Source organism: Anopheles stephensi, chromosome 3, assembly GCF_013141755.1.
Source record: "Anopheles stephensi strain Indian chromosome 3, UCI_ANSTEP_V1.0, whole genome shotgun sequence".
Lineage (NCBI taxonomy): Eukaryota > Metazoa > Arthropoda > Insecta > Diptera > Culicidae > Anopheles > Anopheles stephensi.
The window spans coordinates 55643082-55665298 of NC_050203.1; the positions used below are offsets into that span (position 1 = coordinate 55643082).

The window sequence follows — 22217 nt, forward strand, 5'->3', positions numbered from 1 at the left end:
GGTGTTCGTTTCCGTAACCTTTTCCTTCGGTGTACAAAACAGTGTGCCTAAAGAAGAATCGCTAGCTTAAAGGTGAATCGGATTTGCTGTAGAAGCAAGACGCCTCCCTCACAACGACAAGCGGGAGCAAAAGCACGTTCCTAGATCAATATATTTGACTGTGCCCGTGCCCCAACACCAACACTGACGAAACCCGTAACCGTAGGTATACTTAAAAAAGTGAGTGACATTCACCCTACATCGCGATCCGTGCGCGACGGAGCGAACCGAGAAGAAGGAACGGCAAACGACAAAAACGACGAAAGACTTCAACGAAGACACACCAAGCGACGAACCACGACCCACTGCCGCAGCACACACCGTGGACGTTGTCGGCCCAACTTTCCGTACCGATTTGCCCGATCGGCTTCGGACCGGTCGGTGGTATAACCACTTCCTCCTGACCCCCACCGGGACCGGACCCAGACCTAGCCCGCACCCCCGCCCCTTTGTGGCATAGGTTGCCGTCCCCCTCCCCCCATCTCTGTACGGCACGACTCGCTTGGCCCGCCCGCTGTACTAGGGCTTGTTGATATTTCAAACAATATATTGTAATGATTATTAGTCGTGAGGCGACCGTCAAGATGAAAGCAGTGGCCAAGTTCAGTCTCAGTTTCCTAGTGCTCGTCAGTGTGATATTCGGTGAGTCGAGCTGTTTGCTACATTTCCAACAGAAAAATAAGCGCTTTTGTGCTGCGCGCTATAAGTAATTGCAAGTATGAACGAGTTTGGAGTAAAACTAGTGAAATCAGTTCAATTTTTATCTCAAAAAGTTATTAAACTGGTGGTGAAATCACATGAGCTCGTGAGATCTTTTGATTATAAAATGCTGCATTTTGTGAACAAGTTCTTCTAGGAGTGCCTTATGATCATTACCGTTTAAAAAATGTTTAAGTTAGTCGTGAAAAGTGCTATGATTTTCTATTTTACTCACTCGGCAAGATGAATGCTTGCAACATCAATTGGAATACTATTTTCGAGCAGAGTTTCATCTCTTCGAATTTGAGTTTCGTTTATATTTATCATTACAAAAAAGCTTCTACCAAAGGCAATAAACATTCATTGAAAGCAAGCAATCGTGCAAACCATTCCCCGGTTGCAGCTGTGTGTGCGATCGCTTTAGAAAGTGAACCTTTTTTGCTTCAGCCAGCGATCGTGGAGCGGTGTGGTGAAAAATAATACTTCACCACTACCACAACACTAGCAGTAAAGCCACCCACCCACTCACCCACCCACACGGAAACGGCACGCGAAAACTTGCTCGAACGGTATTGTCAGCAGCGGTCCCGTTGGTATGCTCAAGCCCAACCAATAAAGGCTCACTCTCACCTCACCACGCAAACCACTCGCAAGGAAGGGGATTGTTTGTGCGCTCTATTGCTTCCTATTGTATGCACCACACGACAGAGGGAACTGTGTGCGCTTCACCTTAGGTGCACCGCACACATTTTGCACCACTATTTGGGCCAGTTATTTGACTTTACGTCACATTGTGAGATGGTTCGTCAAATTGATCGTCTCACCCACCTCGACATTATTCCCCAGACGATCGTTTACCTCGTTCGGCGGGCCTATCTCCACACGCAAAACCGGTATCGTTGTTTTTTTTTACTGGTGACTGTGACATAAGCCACGGTCCCGAAAACACGTCTGATGCTGGGGAAGATTTCACATCGTAGGTCTCACCATCCACCGTCCTCGATTTGGATGGTATCGGCTTTCTGGCTCCACAAACTGAACCTTAAAACAAAACCACACACACACAGCGCAACACCGGGTGGGGAAACTGTGGTTAGCCGAAGGTCGTTCGCGCGCAATGGAGCAGGGAACCGTAAGAAACTGGGCGAATGGGAAGCATTGGCAAACGGTTGCGCGCGCGCAAGGACAACCGGGTACCGCAGATTTCCTGCCTGCGTAACCTTGAGCGCTTCACGCACACTCACCAGCGCGACTGCTTTCGCTTTATCATTCATTTGGTCCGAAGTGCTGGAAGCAACTGCGACGTTGGTTGTTACGATCGCGCAAAGGTTAATGTACTGCGCTTTCCGCGTGCAATTAGTCTGCCATTGACGGATGGTTGGTGGAGGGAGGAGGGGTAGGATTCTCTGCGTCAATCACTGCTCCACAAGATGACGTGGTAGCTTGATCGGTGGAGCTTGAACCTTACCTAGCTAAACACCGTAATGAACGCTTATAGACAATTGGAGTCAGTCAAATTTCAGTGCAAGTTGGCATGCTAATGCTGAAACTGCTGTGAACACTAATTGACGCTTGAGGAAAGGGCCTTGAGGAAGTTATTTTTAGCAATTGCTGTCGTTGGCTAGATGTGCCTAATTTTGTCTGTTAAATAACCCTGCTTAACAGAAATTGGTTTGCTGTTTGACGCTAGCTTTGTAAATAAATAAAATGTATCTGGTCGCCGATTCGATTGAAAAAATAGCGAATAAGTTTTGGTTCAGTGAATTATTGTGATTAATTGTCAAATCTCTGTTTAGGGCGATACATTTCACTTGCTACAGAACTCCTCTATGCCACTCGCCGTCTTTCACGGTTGTCTGACGATCCGATCAGCTAATTCAATTTGGGCCTATCATTCCCCCTCTATCCATCTGAACGGCTTTGACAAAGCTAAACAAGCTGGGTCGTCCGATGTCATTCTCATGACATGACAATCCATCAGGAGTTTGTCAATCCTAATGCACTGCATGATAATGAATTCAGGATATAGCTCATAAGTAAAAAAGAGAGAGAAAGCGAGAGGACTGATAGAGCTAATCATTGGAGCCGTACCATCATTGTCCTTTCACATATTCCGGACCAAAAATTCCTTCTGAGCACAATACTTTCCAAAGTAGCTAAGAGAGGGTTATCGTTTTTGGACGTCACGTCTCGAAGGCAATTGTACATTTTAAATATGATAATGTGCAATGACAAGAGATAATAATTAAAACCCCACTGTGTGCAATGAAAGTAAATAAAAGATTCGTCATGTTGTGCCCCCTGATGTAGGCAATGTCTTGCTCTTTCACGGTAAAGATATTAAATGGTAAAGTCTACAGAAGTTTTTTTCCTTTCGATCGCCTTTCAAAAGTATTACAAAGACATTACTTTCTCTGCTTCAAGTTGAAACACTTGACCCGTAAACGCTTAACTGCTCTGTAGATTCTGTTAATCTATTAATTAATGAACCATGTTCATCGTCTCTAGCACTTAAACGCCACAGTTGTGAAATACATTGTCATTTGCATGGCTTGGAACGTGTTAGTTGCAAGTTTGTCTACTATATATACATTTAATGGCATAAATTTCACTGAGCATACTTTTGAAACATAATTTGTGTTAATATTGAACGATCAATACCATCACTGAAACATCTGAAACGGAGAAAGACTAGATGCACGGCTGTCCTTGATTGGATATTGTCCTTTTCTACTACATCTACTACATTTACCATAATAAGACCTATACTTCCATTTCGGATGCCTTTAGCGGGAAAGGTAAACGCCACACACCCGATCGCTTAGAACAAACATAGCTCAACTATTCAACTGTTGATATGTGCCTTTGTACGAAATCATAGTAGTTACAGCAATCATAAGAATAGCAATAATAATTATCGTTAATGTTATTACAGTTAAAAAAACACTACACCTAAAGACCAGCTTGTTGCCTTACCACACGCTACACTTACTAACAGGATTCATCGGCGAACCGAGCGGACACCGGTACGCTTCGGCAAAGTCGCGCGAATTCGACAGCGGCCCAATCACGCGTATGATGCCGGGCGAGTGGACCGACGACCGGATCTTGGTCAGTGCGTCCTCGGGCCGCATCGAACCGCACCAGATCTGGGCGTAGTTGAGAAAGAACAGCTGATCGTGGGTCATGTTCAACCCCGGCAGATCCGGTTCCGACCCGTACTGGCTCACCCACTTGCGGTAGGCCTAAAATAAAAGTGGGATAGCAATTAATCGATCGCAGTTCCGCTGTGCATAGAGTTCGAGCGAACAGTCGGCCGCTCCTGCTCACCCGGTACGATTGCTTGAGACCTCCGTTGTCGGCAATGTTTTCGCCCTGCGTCATCCGCCCGTCCATGTACAGTCCTACCTCGTCGATTTTGTAGCGCGAATACTGATCGATGATGCATTGGGCCCGCTCGCGGAATGTCTTAATAGTGGCATTGTTCCACCATTGCATCATGTTACCGTCCTTGTCGAACTGACGGCCCTTGTCGTCGAAGCCGTGCGTAATTTCATGCCCGATCACCACCCCGATGCCACCGTAGTTGAGCGATTTCGGGAAGTTTTGACTGTAGAACAGTGGCTGCAGGATACCGGCAGGAAACACTGAAAAACGGAACACCCAAAACAACGCTCATTGACCACCAATTCGGCTTCTTGCGCTCGAGACGCGTCCACCTACCGATATCATTCTTGTTGGGGTTGTAGAACGCGTTGACTACGGCCGGTTCCGTAGCCCATTTGTTTTTGTCAACCGGTTTGCGCAGCAGCTGTAGATTCCGTTCGGCTTCCCATTTCAGAATGCTTAAGATGTTTTCCAAAAACAATCCACCGTGTATCGTGAGCTGTAATGCAGCGGAAGACAGTATGATTAATTTCACCGCCGTTAAGAAGCTTCGCTCGTTGGGACACCGTGTCCCCCGCCCTTACATTCACGTACTCCTTCTCCAACTCATCCGCGTTGGTCAGTATGTCCGGGTAGCCGATCCGTTCGTTCATCGCATCGGCCTTCTCCTTCGCGACGGCCCGCGTCTCATCGTCCATCCAGTCAATGTCGGCCAGCAGCTCATTAAATGCCTCCCGTATCGTGTGGATCATGGTGAGGGCCGTCTCCTTACTCTCCTGATTGAAGTTGTCCCGTATAAACAGTGCGCCCACCGCCATCCCAAGCTTCTTGTTCGTCCACTCGACACACTGGGACCAGCGGTTGCGCTCCGACTGGATGCCGAGCAGCTTCCGCCGAAACTCGACGCGCTCCTTCTGATAGTCGTCGATCATGTGCGTCATGATCGACATCACCAGCCGCCAGATGGCGTAGTTGTGCACGATTCGCCGATCGGTGTCGCGCAGTATCTTGCCCAGCTCCACCAGATAAGGCATCGCGTAACTCACGATCGATTCGTTCGGGTGTAGCTGCACCGTCCCCAGGGTGGTCTAGAACAAAAGCAAACAACAACACGCATTAGCACCGCCGTGCCGGTTTTTTGTGACGGCACAGTCTACACACCTGCAGGTACTCCTTCCAGTTGATCTGTGGCACCCGGCGCTGCAGCTCAGGCAGGGTAATCTTCGTGTAAATGGCACTGGTATCGTGGCGATCAGCCTCCGGTAGCGTCGCGTTCGCTAGCCTCACCTCAAACTCGACGATCCGCTGCAGCTCCTCGGCCGCCTTGTCCTTGTCCGCGCCCATCAGGATCGCGATCTGTGTCATGTACCGGTGGTACGCCTTCATGTCGCCCTCGCTGCTCTCCTTCAGATAGTAGTCGCGCGACGGCAGCGCCAACAGCAGCTGATCAACCTGTGCCCGTGTGCGGTGTGCAAAAGCGATTGAGCTGGGTTAAAAGGTTTTGCTCATAGACTGTGCATAAATTAATCGCCTCAAGTACGGCAGCGAAGGCGTTGACGGCCTCTGCCTACCTGTATGATGTTCATGGAGGAGTTCTTATCGTCCGCGCCGACGTACAGCTCCACCAGCCCCGGTTCGTCGTACTCGCCCGTCAGCTTGCCGAGCAGATGCTCGATGCTGCTGCTCGGTACGGTCCAGTTTTTCTCTATCACCGGCCAACCGCCCAGCTTCTTCAGCGACTTTCGCAGCGCCTGCACATCCAGTATGCGAATTTGCTCTGCGTTTGTGGAGAAGCGAGAAAAGGAAACCTTAGTGGGATGGATCGAAACACTTTAAGCACGCGTCGAATGCACTTACCAAGGTTCATGCAGCTCTTGTAGAAGGCTTTCGCTTTCTTGGTCGCCTTGTTGTCCTCCTTGTTGACCGGTTCCTCCAGCACGCCCTTCAGTATGGCCTGCTGCTGATCTGCAAGTACCTTTGGTCGTTGGCGGATCGCACCGGAACCCATTAGCGCGCGGAATATACATGTAACGAGAAGGTGAGTGAAAAATACTCCAAGTAATCCCTCCGGTATCATCAATCATCATCCTCCACTACACTGTATCCCCACCTCGAACGTACTGATAGAGCTGCGATCCTCCGGTATCACGTGCATCTTGTTCCACGTACCGCACGCGAACTGGAAAAAGTCCTTGCAAGGATCCGCCGTCCGGTCCATGGCGGCCAGCAACGATGAAGCTGCAACGGTGAAGACGAAATCAGGGAAAATGCATGAAAAATGATGTTTTAAGCTTAAGTCCGCTCTTCCAAGCGCTAGAGCGCTGGCACAAAGGAAGATTTGCCATCCAGTCCATCCAGTCCACTGAGAAACGATAAAATTATAATTTCTCATCTCGAAGGAACTCGAAAAAAGCTCGTCCCCCCCGTCGGTAAACTTTGAGCCGGGAGGTCACCTGGACGATGATGGACGAGCAGCAGGACCTGCTAATTCCATCAGCAAACGATTCAATTATGCAACTAATTTTCCACTCTACCGCTTGCTTATTGCAACAGCTTCCATCCTTACATCCGACGGAATGGACAGAATTCCCTCGGCGCGTCCCGTGCTCCGACGAGTGCACTCGTGATGGACGGGTACGCCTCGGGAAGTGCTGCACGAGGATGCCGGGATGTGATTAATGACTTTGTTTAACGGCACATCCGGGCATACTGAAAACCCTTCCGCCAGCCGGTGCATCGGCACTGCAGTCAATCTTCCGACGGTGACCTTAATTTATCTTCCCCCCCGTACCCGGAACGTACCCTTCAAACTCACCTGTCCTAACGCACTCGTCCGTCAGGCAAATGTTACTATCCAGCCGGGACTCGTCCGTTACGGAGCAGCCCGGTGCGAACGGATCCCCGCCACAGGCCTTCCCGTCCAGCTGTCGGTAGCGACCGATAAGATAGACCAGCAGGATGCCTATCAGGATGCCCACCACGAGCATCGTACCACCGAACACTGTTGGCCGTGCTAGGGTCGCCGAAAGCCGTGGCCCCAACAAACCCCGGCCGGGTGTTATGCTCCGCGGGTTCTTTCCACTACCACCACCACCTGCACCACCACCACCACTACCACTTCCACGACTTCCCTGCCGATCAACGGCAGTCAGCGTGCTCGTTTTGGTGGCCATGCCGGGACCTCCGAAGTTCACTACCACCGGAACCGGAACCGCACGGTCAGCGTTACCGGTTCGCAAAAGCAACGGTCCGGACGCTTCCACATCGCCCACACCGACGGCACCGTGTGCTGGGTCTGGGCCGGCCGTCCCCAGCACCGTGCCCTCCTCAACGTCTGTCCTTAGCAGATACCCGTTCACCGGATCCATCGGCACTGTCGTTTTATCACCATTTCGCGTCGGCAGATGAAGCTCCTTGAGGGCTTCCATCGCGTCCGCGTTCGTACGTACGCGGGCTTGCTCCGGCCGTTCGTTCACTTCCGGTTCTGGTCACTTGCGAAACGCTACTGACGGCAACGGACCAAACCGTTCTAGCTCACCTCACCACGCTCGCAACGCTCTTGCACAATCACTCTCCAGCGCTCACGCTCACGCTCATCACACTCGCGCACAAACAAAACGCCGCCCACAGTGCTGTGCGAAACATGTGCGAAACCTCGTCACTGGTCTGTTCACTACGATCACTTTCACACTCGCTCGTTAAGACGCTCCCGCCAGAACACTACACACACTATCTGCCCCGTTCGTTCCACAGTTCCGCGAATTCCCTTCTCGGTGGTATCGTGTCGTCGATAATGATTATGTTATGGCGCCGGCACCATCCTGACGCTATCAGCATCTTTACAGCTTCTTCGCCAGTGCAACCGTCGTTTCGACAACGAACGAAGCAGGCGTCGACGAGCAAACGCACCGTTCTCGCGCGTTCTCACGCACGCACGATGGATGTGTCGCAGAACACCGCATGCTCACGCTCCCCGACGCGCGTCGAGGTTCGCTCGCGTACTTAAGCTGCAGCTGGTTAAACTCGTACGCGTACAGCTAGTAGACGACCGCCAGCGTGTCTGCTACCGGTATCGCACGATTAGCAGCAGCTGCTGCTGCTGCCTCCAGACGTGATCGTGGAATATATTTCGTCGTGGTCGATCGGTGCCGTACTGGAGCAATGCTTGAAATCGGAAAAACTGACGCAACACTCAACAGGGACGATCTAAAGAAATACAAACAGTGATCGACTATATTAGAGAGAGAGAAAATACAGCTAACTGAGGATAATGTGTTAGAAAGCAAATACGGCGCAAGAATACTTCATTTTGGTGACCAATTCCGAATTCTTTGCACACGAAATCAATCTCATTTCCTTATCGCTTGAAACACGCTTGTAAACGGTATCGATAAAAATGGTCTACCACTGTGTGTACACATGTACCTGTCAATCTTCAACCTGTTGCCTACCGGGTCGTCCCAACCGATCGATTACAATGGTCGGCGATTGTTTCGTGAGCACCGTGAGCTGGGTCAAAACAAAACCCCAGTTTAAAACTAAAATTGGCACAACGTCAAAACGAGTTTTATCACCGGTTGGGAAAAATGGAGGAAAACAGGCTCAAAAAACCATTCAGCAGCCGTGACGTTTAAAGGAAGCCCGTATACCGCAGTCGGATCGATTTGTTTAATTTCCTGCAAATACAGCATTTTTTCTCTTCCATAATTTCCGTTCTCCTTGTCACAAATCAAACGAACGCTGTCGGAAACGGAAGACAGCGCTGTACAAACGGTCTAGAGTTTATCCACGGAATGGATATCAGCATTGGAAATTGTACCAGTAGGTCAGTGGGACATCACTGTACCGGAAGTTGAGCACAAAAAAAAGCCTTTCCCATACCGAACCTTCCAGGAAGGGGAGTTACGATGTCCCTAACTCCGCACCCTGTTCACGAACAAGTTACAGTACGTTTAATCGATTATCCTTACACTCACACGCACACACACATACACGGTTGTTCTTGGAAATGTCCGCCGCGATGTAAATGTTTAACGACCTATCTCAACAAACTAGCTTTCCGTCGGCGATAAGTGAAACAAATTTAAATTTAACTCCCGACTACGAAAACTAATATCATCATCGATCCAATCTTAACCTCGAAAAAGGACGTCACAGGATAATAACAAACCACCAGCAGACACTTCAGGACTCACACGCACACACAGGTATGCTCCACATCAGGAAGCACAACACCTGCCCAACACGTTTGGAGGCTCGCTTAATATGTTCAACCTGTTGAATTTTCATCGAACAGTAGGCGAGCCTTTCTTTCTTCGTCCTGTTGGATAGTAACCCCGTAGTGGTACTACATCCATCACTCACGCACACTGTTACTATCGCGAGAGGTGTGTTTGCTAGACCGTTACCACCAACACAACCAACCAATTGCCTTAACTCAGCTTTGACTGACAGTCGGTTCGATTGGTTTCGGTGTATGTATGTGTAATGGTAAGGAAGTTACTTTGTAAAGCCACCGTAGGACACACTCGCCATCGATGTGTGATGTCACGCACAACGTGGTACGACGACACGTCTTTTAATTAGGCTTTTCCGGAGGTGTGAGCGAAGTGAACGTTTGGCGGGCGTGTGCGAGTGTGTGTTAACGAATCACTGATCTTCTACACCGTTCGCTTCATTCTCGAATGGCTGTGTCTTATACGAAGCGACGGCCCGGTACAATGTCACTCACACGGGGTGGAAATTAGTTTTGGGAATAAACCACACGGAACTGCAACAACGGTTGACCGTCGACCGTCGGTCAAGGCAGATGACAAAGTGCCACTCTCGTTTTCATCCGAATGTGGTATACGATCATGCGCACTGGGTATCAGCGCTTCCTCATCATCATCATCATCATCATCTTCGCCAACATTACCACGACATCGTCGTCCTCTACCCTCCTTCTATCATCAGTAACACATCTGTAACACCATCGTATCATTAAAGGATAAAATAATCAACAAGAGTGTCTTCTGGACGAACGGCCCAGTAGTCGCTCCCAGGTCCAGGAGGATGCGTCCAACCATGCCTAACTGTACTGTCGGAAGTCAGTGCTCAAGTAGCGCTAGACCGCGTGTCTGCTGCCTAGCCCCACTCAGGTCGGCCAGAGGCATCAATCACCCAACAAGCGCGCGCTCATCATTAAACCATAAACGACATAACAATAACACGTCAAGCTGATCCCACTTATGCTTAATATGGGTGGCGGCAAAAATACACACCGCGACGTGCCGGTCACATTCCTTTCGGTGCTCCTTTTCTCACTCACACACACACACTCGCTCGGAATCTCTATCACACACTTCAGTGTTATTATCACAGCACATCACGCCGTAGCTACATTGACAAGCTGTTAATTCGCTTTTGACAGCGCTGCGCCCCTGATGCGAAGAATCGCCGAGCGCCGAGAGTTGATTTCCGCCGTGATTTCCTTTTGTTACGGCTCCATTGTCATCTTGTCACACCATCTTTTGCGCGTACTGGGGCGATATTACACCCGGTTAGAACACTGTGTACTTAGGCACGTCGGTCATGGTGGTCGGCGAATTTACGGGGGCTATTAGATCCGCCTGTCCGCCGTGTCCTAGGCGGATCCAGCCAGCAGCTACTGCTGGTGGGATATTAATTAGAAGTTTTATGACAAAAGTGACGTCCCGCGACGGTGAAGACGTCGTCGGCCTCGATTGTGCACTTGTGCACAGGAAGGCACATTAGGGAGGTACTTGCCGTGTCAACAAATCGCACTAATGAGCTGCTCCCGTCGGGCTCGTTTCCACTCGGAACTGCTTCCTTGCACCCCCTGAGCAGAGGATCTGCATCGTGAATCCTGTTTTCGCAATCCCAACCCAAGCACACTCACACACACACACACACACAGAAGGCACCCACGGGTCGGTGAAGGTGAACCACTCGTTTGATGTGGACGACATTAAACTCTCGCAAGGATAACAACAGCAGAACAGAAGGACGACCGTATCCTACTGCACACACTTTACTTACAGCCACGTTTCTTTGTTGCCGTGCCGTGATTTTTCGCCCTCCAGAGCTAGGCGTGCGCTTCACGTGTACTTCCTTGTTTAAACTTTCTTCCACTGGTTAAACCGGATTGTTAGACCGAACGGAACACAGCAAACATAACGCAACAACAAAAAACAACCCCCCAAAAGCCGCCCAACAAAAACTAAAACACTGCGACCGACCGTAGATGTTCTCGCCCCTCCGGATGAAAAAGCACACACGACCAGCACGGCGCAACGTTCGTATCTGACAGCGCGCGCGAAGCGAAGAAGACGACATCGCCAGAGATTACTCGCGCGGGCATCACAAGCGCGGGTCGTCTCGCGGCGTTACGCGAAGGAAAAACGAGTGGCCAACCCTCCCGTTTCTCACACGCAGCGGTATCGCACATGTTTTTGGGTACCGAACAGTTTCGGCGGCGATGGTGGTGTGCGTAAGCACACGCGTACCACACGCGGAAACTCTGTCGACTATTCGGCTGTGCGTCGACATCCTTGCCAGCGAACGCAGCACGCGGTCGACATAACGTATACTATCAAGGAGACGGTGAGATGAGGTGAGAAATAAGGAACACTCACTCGGAGATCTTGTCTCTCTCGCTAGGCAAGAGAGAGAGTGCGATACAGCCACTCGAATTCAATGCGTTTTGCATAGAAAAAAAAACGTGCATATTTTGTAACATCAACTGCCAACAGCACGTTTCAGCGTTATGCATAGTGTTTCGCAACATTTCACAAGGTTTGGATTAACCTTTTCCTACAATGAATTATTACTAAAACACGATACGAAATAGCGTGGCGATGCGTCATACGAATCCATCCTACCTGCGTTAGCCCCTTCGGCTCACATTACAATCCAGTTAACAATGGTTCTCATTCATTGTACCATTGCGTACATCCTTTTTCTCTGCTTCTGACTACCCTTTTTAATAGGGTCATTCCTAGGGTTTTCCTCCTATTTACCTTGGGCCAATATTTGCGTATCGGTTTTACAACTTCAGCGACATAACCGATCAAAGGGAACTGTGTTGTGCTCCGAAACAGGGAACAGACGTCCCATCGCGTCCGATTGTTGTGTAGAGCTACAAATCCGGAGGTACATACACGCACACTCACCCCGTATTACACCACTGAAAAGAAGGGGTAAACTTATATTTGTCATAACATTTTACTTCCTTGCTTTGGTTCGCACTACTTCAAACAGGGGCACAAAGAAAAACGAATCCTTCCTTTCAGGGTCATTACGGTGTCGGTCGCAATTTCCCAATCCGTTCAAGATACGCAACGTGCTCTTGAAATGTGGCCATTTGTTAATGTTCATGTGTGTTGTTTTTTAATGCTACTACAAAATGGAGATTTGTCTCCCTTTCCAACAAAGTTCAACATGGCAGCCAAATCGATGGTAAAAAAGAAGAATTCGAAACACCAACACGTGTCTACGCTATTTCATTCATATGTACTCTATTTTTATCTATTCTATTTTAAGCCAAGCAAACCGTGACCAAATCTGGCTTCTCGTCTATCTTCTTATCATAGACGGAAGAAGAAAAAGAAACCCGAAAAGGCTCTTCGATACGAGTTACGAACATGACTTTTTTTTTAATATCGACGCTCACCGTTCATAATCACAAGGTCACTGTCACCGATGCTAAACCATCATGTTGGTGATCCGCACTTCCACACCCTAATCCCCCCCCCCCCCCCCTTTCAACCCTTCTTGCGAACATAATTTTCTAAGCGTCCAACACGCTGCGCGTAGTTCGTTTGCTTCGCAACATTCTCATGCGTGAGGAGAAGATAACAGCCTCACTCATCTTCTCACACCGACTTCACCCACAACACGTCTCGTTCTCATCAGCCCTATGGCTCTCTCGTTCGCTCGCTCCCTCGCTTCACTACGGTTGCTTAGTAGTGTTGTACCCTTGACAGTCAAATCTATTTTGAGGTTGATCAACTGCAAATAATTGGCATCGGATCGCGATGCATCAGTCGCATCTTCTGATCGGGTTAGAGATCTTTAAGCGGGTGTTTATTTTTTTCTTTTGCGCCGAAAATTAACCAACATAAACCTGCCCCAAAAAAAAACGGTGATAGAGTGTTGCCATTTTCTTTAGTACTAAAACCATCGTTAAAACGTGGTATTTCTAATACGACGCTATATAGTATAGGTATCTGCGCTGTAGACATTAAAATAAATCAAATAATACCACCTTTACCAAACACAACTTGTACGCGGCCCGGATCCATTTCCCACTCGTGGGTTAGCTATTGACACAACTGTTTTAACCGACAGTACGTGGGGGGGTTCAGGTCCACCGTAAACTAAATATGCCTTATCATATCGATTGGTAGAGGTTCTCGTTCAATGGTTCGATTGAAAAAAAGCCTAACTTAAATACGCATCAAACCAAAACCCCTCCCAGAAAAACTGTAGCTAATAACCACGGTTTCACATTCCGAAACTCACACACCGGCGGCAACCTGTCGCATAAAACCGGTAGATTGATCAGTGTTCAAAAAAACCGGTCCCAAAAACACAACCGGTGTTGTCGCGTGTAACTAACCGGTGGCTATGCTAACCGATGCTGTTCCCTCGAAGAACGGCAGATGACAGATTTAATGCGTGCCACACACTTTCTGGAACGGGTGGCGATAGTTTTGGGAAGAGTTTTTCCTGTCCTGTCCTAGTTGTCGATCAATGTGTGGCTCGAGCAGTACTCGTACAGGTGCTCAGATGCAGGGTTAAAATTAGATCAGTTCGGTGGTGAGATGCACCGTGGATCACCTTCTAATTGGTAATGCACTCAAGGTGTGATACCCAGAGCGCATGTTGTTATGCACTATTAAATAAACGTCAGCAAGTAATGCTGCAGTTGTTTTTGTTTTCTCTCTCTCTCTCTCTCTCTCTCTCTCTCTCTCTCCCGAGAGACTCTTATCAAGTGAATGATAAATGAAATGTATGCGGATCACCCAAAAATCATCATCGAGCTTCCTCGGCGAACGTTTAACACTGTTTAATGGCGCTAATTGTCTGAGCACGTTTATTTACAACTTCCTGCCGAAGCGGGCTATAAACAAATCCCGTCACTGCAGAAGACGAGTTGTGTAAGTTGGTGCACATGGGATGTAAAGATCACGGTCACACACACACACACATTGTTATCGAATAGGGCAACAGGGCGGGAAAGAAATCAAACCAACCTCGCAGGCGGACACGTGACGCAAGGAGGATATTCTTATCAAGATAAAACAATCGTAAAAAAAAGCCTATCGATGTCTACGATCGTAGCTCAAGGAAGACGACTCTTTCGATAAGCAAAAAACAAAACAAACTCGAAATTAACTGGTTTTTTACACTTTTTGTTTCCGTCCTTCCTCTCTTTCTCTCTCTCGCTCTTTTGTGATGCATTTTGTTGTTCAATTTTAAAGACCAAATTGACTTATAAAACGAGACACGAACCGAACACAACTCACACACACACTAGGGGCAATTTTACGGTTGCAGTTGGTGCATAAAAAAGGGCACAGCAAAAGCCCCATCGTCAGGCTTCAAAAGGAAACATCAAAAGAACAGGTTGCACAACGACGAAAAGATCAGACAGTTGTTTCAATGATGATGAATTGGGTCGTTTCGGGTGGGGGGGGGGGTAATTTATAACACTTTTTCTTGCTGTTGTTCTTTTGGTAATTATTGACGAAGTGCATGCGGTGGATAATTAATTTGCGTTTTCGAAGAGGCACAAAATATGAAGCCTTTGTTGTACGAACGATCATTACTATGATCGCACTAGGCTCTCCTTGCACTTTGTGGCCGATCATCAACAGCAGAAGCGAGCTAAAATCATTCTTTTTGTCATACTTTTGCAACGTTTTCAATCATTTTATAGTACTTATTAATCACTTTGAAGAATATTTCAATCAGAGAGTGCAATATTGGCAAGCCCTTTTGTGGAAGTTTGCAATGCTTTTAATGCAGGTGATTACAGATTTCCCCTTACTGTATGGAAGAATCCATTATATGAATGCAAATTTTCACGACGAAAAACTAAATTTCTATTCATTCAATCTATTCGTTTGAAGTTGTTAATAACTATTCCCTTTGTTTGCTGTAACATGTTTCAGCTAAAAGATCGTCGGCTTGTACTGAAAATGTGTAAGAAGATTGAATTCGGGTTAGAAATATTATTTAGATTTTCTAGCCAAATAATTAATCTTTTTTCCTATCAGCTTACTACACGCAATTCAGCCGATTCAAGTTTTATATATTTAATAACGAGATCCGCAATAATCAATCAGCCAACAATCATTAAATGTCTAACACCTTTTTTCACTAATTACCACCACGGTAAAAAACCACTTTATGTTACCACAAATCACTAAATTCGTGCACCGATTGTAAACAACTGTGCCGTAAAACACTGAAACAAACTTCACCTCTTGCTCTAGAGACTTCGCCCAGTCAGTAGTAGCAGCACACAGTTGTCGAACCACTTCCGAGCACGATTGGCTCATAATTGCACGACCCGGGCACCGTTGCTCCCCTTTAGGACGATCGCTTCGAATCCTCCAAGACCTTGATATTTATTTTTGCGACGTCCAGACCGGCTTCGGGCCACCCCCCCCCGGTTCTGGGAGAGGCAACCCTACGCCCTTCGCACCGGTTCGCATCGCTAAGTTTAGCGAGCATGTGAAAATCGTTTAGCGGGCCCGTCCCGCAAGCGATATGGGCGCTACTAATTGAAAGTGAAATTTCGTAAGCCCACCTTTACCTCCGTAACCTACGGAAGAGCGTAAAAATCGCTTAATTATCTGCCGCCGCCCTGCAACTGCACCGCGCGTTCCTTTCGCCGCACGTGACGCTGTCGACAAGTGCAACGCCGCCAAAAAGGAGACCGCTGGAGTGCGGCCAACTCTGGAGCATGCATGCACCCGGCGTGATCATTGCATCGTCGTCTGCACGGGGTGATCATATTTTTAGCATCTTACCGCTCAAAAACCCAACGCACGCCGATCCGAACCGTGCATTGAGTGATGGTTTCATTTTGCATCCCGATGCCAGGCGCAGGGAAACGAGTTGTGTGAATTTATGGCCACCCAACATTGGCGGAGACACAGCGATGAATGGTTGTGATTGAAATAAATGAATGAGGAAAATTAATTTTCGTATTTGCTTGTTTGCTTTGCTCTCCCCCTGTCCCCTTCTTGCAGGACTATCCACTGCCCAGACGCAGCTCCGACGGCAGTATGAGCTAAACCGACGAACGACGGGCAGTGGTTCGGCTGTCCGCAACCGTGAACCCGCAGCAGCCGATCCGCCCGTCCGCAGCCCGGTGAGACAGCAGGGCCCGGTACAGGCGACCGCGTCCGACGAGATCGATCCGGAACTGTCGGAGAACTGTCCCGAACCGAACGGATACTTTGCGGATGCGGAGCAGTGCGATAAGTACTATCAGTGCCGCGATGGACAAATTACGGAGAAGCTCTGCCCGGACGGTATGGTGTTTAACGATTATGATTCCGACCAGGAGAAGTGCGATCTGCCGTTCAACATTGACTGCAGCAAGCGTCCGAAGCTGCGTAAGTAGTATTATCAAAAGAGAAATGATTCTGGTTATGGTTAGGTTCGAATATGGACAAAATGATTATTGTTTATTTGCCCCAATTGGTGCCATGAGCAGGAGAACACCTCATTGAACACTTAGAAAGACTTAAAAACCTTTCCTACACTCCTCCTCATTTAGAAACCCCGATACCTTCCCTGCACTGCCCACGCCAGAACGGTTACTTTGCAAGCGAAACGGGAGCGTGCGATAAGTTCTACTACTGTGTCGATGGAATGTTCAACATGATCACCTGCCCGGAAGGGTTGGTGTTCAATCCTCGCACCGGTATCTGTACCTGGCCGGACGAGGCACAGAAGAAGGGCTGCTCGTCGGAGGACGTGTTCAAGTTTACCTGCCCGAAGGTGAACGAAACGGAGGCCGCCACCCATCCACGGTACGCCGATCCGGACGACTGCCAGTTCTTCTACGTGTGCATCAACGGTGAGACGCCGCGCCGCAACGGCTGCAAGCTCGGACAGGCGTTCGACGACCTGGGCAAGCACTGCGAATGGGCCCGAAAGGTGCCGGATTGGTAAGTTGGTTAAGGGGTAGCTTACCTCACTTGGAGATAATTGTAAACCAAACCTGTCCCTTCTTTCCACCCCAGTGCCGATTGGTATAAGGATCGTCTTACCGATAAGCAGCTGGAAGAGCTGGAGAATCCGCCAACACCGAAACCGAAACCGGCCAACAACCCGTCGAAGGTTTCCCGCCGCCGTCCATCGAAACGACCGAAGCAACCGGTCGACGATTCGGAGTAGTATCGGCACTCGGCTTGGGAGCAAAAACGGGAAAGGGACCAGTTTCCTGGGGGGAAAATATTGTTAACTCCATGAAGCTGGAACATGGAGTGACGAGCGGCGCAACAATGCTCGTGTGTGAAGTGTTTCAGGTGGTATGTTGAATAAATGTATTTTAAACCTTAAGTTTCCCATCGGAAGGTATTTTGTGGCATGAGAAACATTGAACAATCGTGACTCACGTAAGGATCAATAATTACAGTTCCTGAAGCTACATTGGTTAACACTTTGCGCGTACGGGGCGAATAATCACGCACTACAGTACGTGACAATTTGTAGCACACTTGAGTAGAAATGTGAAAAATCCCCTTAAATTTATCGATTTAAATGGGTTATTTTTAAATATTATAAATTAAAATTATTTTGATTAAAAAAACATTAATAAGCTCAACCCACTAGAAAATACTAAGATCGAATGAAACGTTTACCAAAGACTGGGCGTCTCCATGCATTTTCGATAAACCAAAAGAGTGATTGGTTTTTTGCTTCAAGGTAACTAATCAGCTTTCCAGCAGTCTGCCAAACCACTCAGCATTGATTTATGTTTTAAACAGCAAGAATAATTACACACGTTTTAACGGCACGATAAAACGACAAACATCAATGAGCAACTCCAATAACCAACAGCCGTAAATCACGAGCATTTATCTGTTGCTTCTCCTTATTGTTGTGTAGTCGCGTCCGCTTCAAGTGTGAATAAATAAATAACTGCAGCACTTAGCAGCCGACATGTAGCATGGGCTCATTACCGGCAACTAAATTATAGCTCTTTTTATCGCTTCTATTCATGAGCCGAACCAGGTAGGAATTTTACGATAGAAATTCAAATCACCATCCGATTTTAGTACCGTTTCGGCGAGTGAACACGTGTGATGAGCTTGCAAGCGAAATCACCCCCACCGAGTGGCAGAAAGCGGGTGGAAAAACTCATCGGACAGCAGGACACCAAAGGCCCAATAGGATGGCTGCTGCGACTGCTCAAGTCCATCAGCACGTTCGTGCTCATCTTTCTCGAGCAAGGTGCCGTCCACGGGCTAGCACATTTGGGCAAACCCTTTCTACACATCCTGGAAAAGTAAGCTTCGAGTGCGATCTTCGCTTCGGACATGGTTTACTTACTAGAGTTCTGATTGTAACAGGCTCTTCTGGTTGGCACTGATCGTCGTATCCATTTATTTTTCGGTCGTGCTGAGCTTTGTGTCTGTGGAGCGCTACCAAAGCAAAAGTACGGTCGTTGCCATTGAAAAGGATCATTACTACTGGAACACCTCCATGCCGAGCCTCACAATCTGTCCGCTCAAACGTATCTATCGACCTTACCTACTCAACTACTGCAGGTGAACGGAGGCTCAATGTTGCTCACCCACAGTTGGATGTTTATATACTGTTCTTCTATAAACAATTGCAGTAAAAATGGCATTTCCAAGGAGGAAGATCAAGCCGAGTTGTACGACTTTTTGGAATCGCTTGCCAACTCATCGTACTTCAACTTTCAAAACATTAAGCACAGTGATAATGTGGATGTAAGTATAACTAACCCATACACATCCTGCGGTTGGTAATTGACGCCTGGAGGTATGCAATGTGTACAAGGTGTACTAACGGTGTGTCTAACAGAGGAGATTGATGATGTGAAACGAAACACTTGATAATGAAGATGAGGAAAATCCGGAAAACTTTCTGAGACATAGTTCTAAATAGCCTTTAAAACAAAATTTAAGAACCTTTCTTAATTAAAAAAATATATTTAATTTTTGTTAGTCAAATTGTTGCTAAAACATGGACACTTCTTCTGGACAGAACACCTTTGAAGTTTTTTTAAGTTGAACACTTGATGGTCGATACAGACAAAAATATACTATAACTTAACAGTTGTAGGAACAGTGCATTTTGCTCTTAGCTCCCATTCGTCATGTGTCTGGAGGTAATAGCGCCGAAAAGTACGCAATTAATTTCATTTCTCATGATCAACAACTCACTAGGATGCGGTGAATCAGTATTGCCTACCTTTAGGCGTTAAGACATTTTAAAGCTCGCAAAGAGATTTAAAACTCGCACCTAACCATTCGTTCTTGAAACAACCCGACAGAGCATGCTGGACATGTTACAGATAAAGCCGGAAAACTACATGATGGTGATATACAACCTTACCCGCGATCTAACCCGCCTGGACGATACGGAACTGCGTGTCCGCACGCAAAGTAACCTCGAGTACTTACGCACCTATCAAACACTCACCGAGTACGGTATCTGCTACACCACCAACAGTTTCATCTCGTCCAACTTAACGGCCAGGTAATGTGGTACGCCTCACACAGGCACCTAGTGCAACGCGGCAAGCCCGTACATTTATGTCCAATCCGATCCAATCGAAAACAGTTTGCTGCTGACCGGAAAGCAAACTCCGTTGGACGATTTTTATCTGTCCCGTGTCGTGCACAACGTTCGGTACGGGAACCTCTTCGATGGGGACATCACGTACAGCTTTATTGGCTTTGAGCCACCGATCACGGTACGGAGAGCCGCTTCACCACGCTTATGCCACTAATCACAGTCAGTTTTTTTTTCTACCACTTAGATCTTTTATCACAGTCCGTACGAGACGCTTAACATCGCCAAATATCAACCACTGACTAATGAAGCGCACGAGTACGAAACGTTCTCGATCGAAATCGTTACCACGAAAGATTTTAAAGAGTAAGTAAGAGTTTTCGATGGCACGCCAACGGTAACAGATTTTTTTTCTTCTAGGGACACAACTATCTCTCAGCGTGGCTGCCGGTTTCACTACGAGTCCAACCTGACGCACTACAAGATCTACACTAAAGGCATCTGTCTGCAGGAGTGTCGCATCCAGCTCGCCGACAAGCTGTGCGGTTGCATACCCCATTTCTATCCTAATCCCGGTAAGTGGTTTCGGTTGCGAAGTGCGATGCAATGATTCACTTCTCCACACACCATCACACGCATTCCATTCAGATGGACCGAGGGCGAAGAAAGTGTGCCACTACAAGCAGCTGATGAAGTGCTTTCCCCGCTACCAGAAGCTGTTCCTCGAGTTCAAGCAGGACAACAACGACAAGAAGGGTATTCCCTGCTACTGCGAGCAGAACTGCGTAGACTCGAAGGTCATCATCGAGCATCGGCAGGTACGGCAAACGCAGATGAACCTGCACCGGAACCTCTTCCGACCCGTTTCGCAAATCGATTTCCCAACAAAATCCCACCTAATCCCAGCTCCCGCTTATGTCCACACCGTACCTCACACTGACACCCTGGAGCACATTATTCTGCACCGAAAGCACGTTCCGCCGGGATTTACGAAACACAGTGCTGTGCACTGGAATAATAGCCACCGGTTCACCTTCTGTGCTGCTGCAGGTTCTGAAGCAAACGCAAAAGCTCATCGGTAGCATCGGCGGACTGATTGTCGTGAAGCGTTATCCACTGGTTCGATTCAGCCGGCAGCTTCTGTTTACTTTTACCGATCTGTTGGGTAAGTAACACGTGTCCACACACAGACACACTCAACATCCACAATAATTATGCTTTCTTCGTCTTGCAAATGCCTTCCGCAAATGCAACCATCACGGACAGTATCGATTGGAGGAACGGCCGGCTTTTTCCTAGGCTTCAGTGTGCTCGGTATGGTGGAAATACTGTACTTTTTCACTCTTCGCCTAGTGTGGTACATAGCAGGAAGACGATAAGTGCGTTGCGGGTGCTGGCTTAACAACTACAACACAACAAACTAATACTCAAAACACTTCTTTACAAACTTAAAAACAAAGTTATTAAAAGCTTAGATTTCTGCGTGCTACTAGCTTGAATGTGCTACTACATTTGAAGATTAGCTTAGTATAACGGATTTTACAACAGATGGCGCCACCATGTTCAACCGATCCTTCAATTTACCTAGTGGAAGTTAACTCGTCCACGGCTCTTTGTCCAAGGGGACTGGTCCAAGGGGCCTGGTCCAAGGGGCCTGGTCCAAGGGGCCTGGTCCAAAGGGGCCTGGAGCAAGGGGCCTGGACCAAGCGGCCTGGAGCAAGCGGCCTGGAGCAAGCGGCCTCGTCAAAGAGGTCTTATCCAACGGGTTTCATCATAGGAGCCTCATCCAAGAAGTCTCGTCAAAGTGACCTATTCAAAAGTGCCGCGTCAAAGGGGCCTCATCCAAAGGGTTCATAGAGACCTCGTCAAAAGAGGTCCAAGGGGATTGATCCAATAGGTCATCCAGAGGTTTCATCATAGAGACCTCGTCAAAATAGCTTCGTCAAAGGGGCCTCATTCAAAGGGTTTCATCATAGGGACCTCGTCAAAAAAGCCTCGTTAAAGGGGCCTCATCAAAGAGGTCTCATCCAAGGGGTTCCATCATAGGAGCCTCATCTAAGAAGTCTCGTCAAAGGGGCCTCGTCCTCGTCCTCCTCAAAAGTGCTTCGTCAAAGGGGCCTCGTCAAATGGGCCTCATCCAAAGGGAATCATCATAGGAGTCTCGTCGAAGGGGTCTCGTCAAAGGGGCTTACTTTAACAGGTCTTGTCGAAGGGGCTTTATCGAAGCAGCATTTTGGAAATATGCTCGGCATTTTGGAAGAGACCTCGTCAAAGGAGCGGCGCGAAAGGTGTCTCGCGGA

At 47.9% G+C, this 22217-nt stretch overlaps 3 protein-coding genes across 7 annotated transcripts; 2 read left to right on the forward strand and 1 right to left on the reverse strand.

Moving 5' to 3' along the window:
- The first annotated feature begins 568 nt into the window (after positions 1 to 568).
- LOC118513439 (protein obstructor-E) lies at positions 569 to 17712 on the forward strand. The gene is made up of 4 exons (XM_036059179.1): positions 569 to 681; positions 16392 to 16760; positions 16925 to 17318; positions 17394 to 17712. The coding sequence occupies exons 1-4, from the start codon at positions 594 to 596 to the stop codon at positions 17545 to 17547; spliced, it is 1005 nt and encodes a 334-aa protein (XP_035915072.1). The 5' UTR covers positions 569 to 593; the 3' UTR covers positions 17548 to 17712.
- On the reverse strand, positions 3551 to 15711 carry LOC118513436 (neprilysin-1-like). 5 transcript variants are annotated; one of them, XM_036059173.1, is made up of 10 exons: positions 11167 to 11600; positions 6941 to 8331; positions 6236 to 6363; positions 5983 to 6100; positions 5697 to 5902; positions 5287 to 5577; positions 4710 to 5213; positions 4462 to 4624; positions 4069 to 4385; positions 3551 to 3983 (listed from the first exon to the last, which is right to left on the reverse strand). In XM_036059173.1, exons 2-10 carry the CDS (start codon positions 7551 to 7553, stop codon positions 3711 to 3713), a joined length of 2613 nt encoding a protein of 870 aa, XP_035915066.1. In that variant the 5' UTR covers positions 7554 to 8331; positions 11167 to 11600; the 3' UTR covers positions 3551 to 3710. The 5 variants fall into 5 exon arrangements, with proteins under 5 accessions (XP_035915066.1, XP_035915068.1, XP_035915067.1 ...); XM_036059175.1 differs by lacking the exon at positions 11167 to 11600 and adding an exon at positions 15618 to 15711 and having other exon boundaries at positions 3556 to 3983; XM_036059174.1 differs by lacking the exon at positions 11167 to 11600 and adding an exon at positions 15522 to 15542 and having other exon boundaries at positions 3556 to 3983.
- A 741-nt stretch (positions 17713 to 18453) lies between the features above and the next one.
- On the forward strand, positions 18454 to 21504 carry LOC118513438. Its single transcript, XM_036059178.1, has 10 exons — positions 18454 to 18661; positions 18726 to 18923; positions 18995 to 19109; positions 19676 to 19881; positions 19966 to 20098; positions 20165 to 20283; positions 20338 to 20492; positions 20566 to 20735; positions 20824 to 21082; positions 21184 to 21504. The coding sequence occupies exons 1-10, from the start codon at positions 18459 to 18461 to the stop codon at positions 21294 to 21296; spliced, it is 1671 nt and encodes a 556-aa protein (XP_035915071.1). The 5' UTR covers positions 18454 to 18458; the 3' UTR covers positions 21297 to 21504.
- The last annotated feature ends 713 nt before the right edge of the window (positions 21505 to 22217 follow it).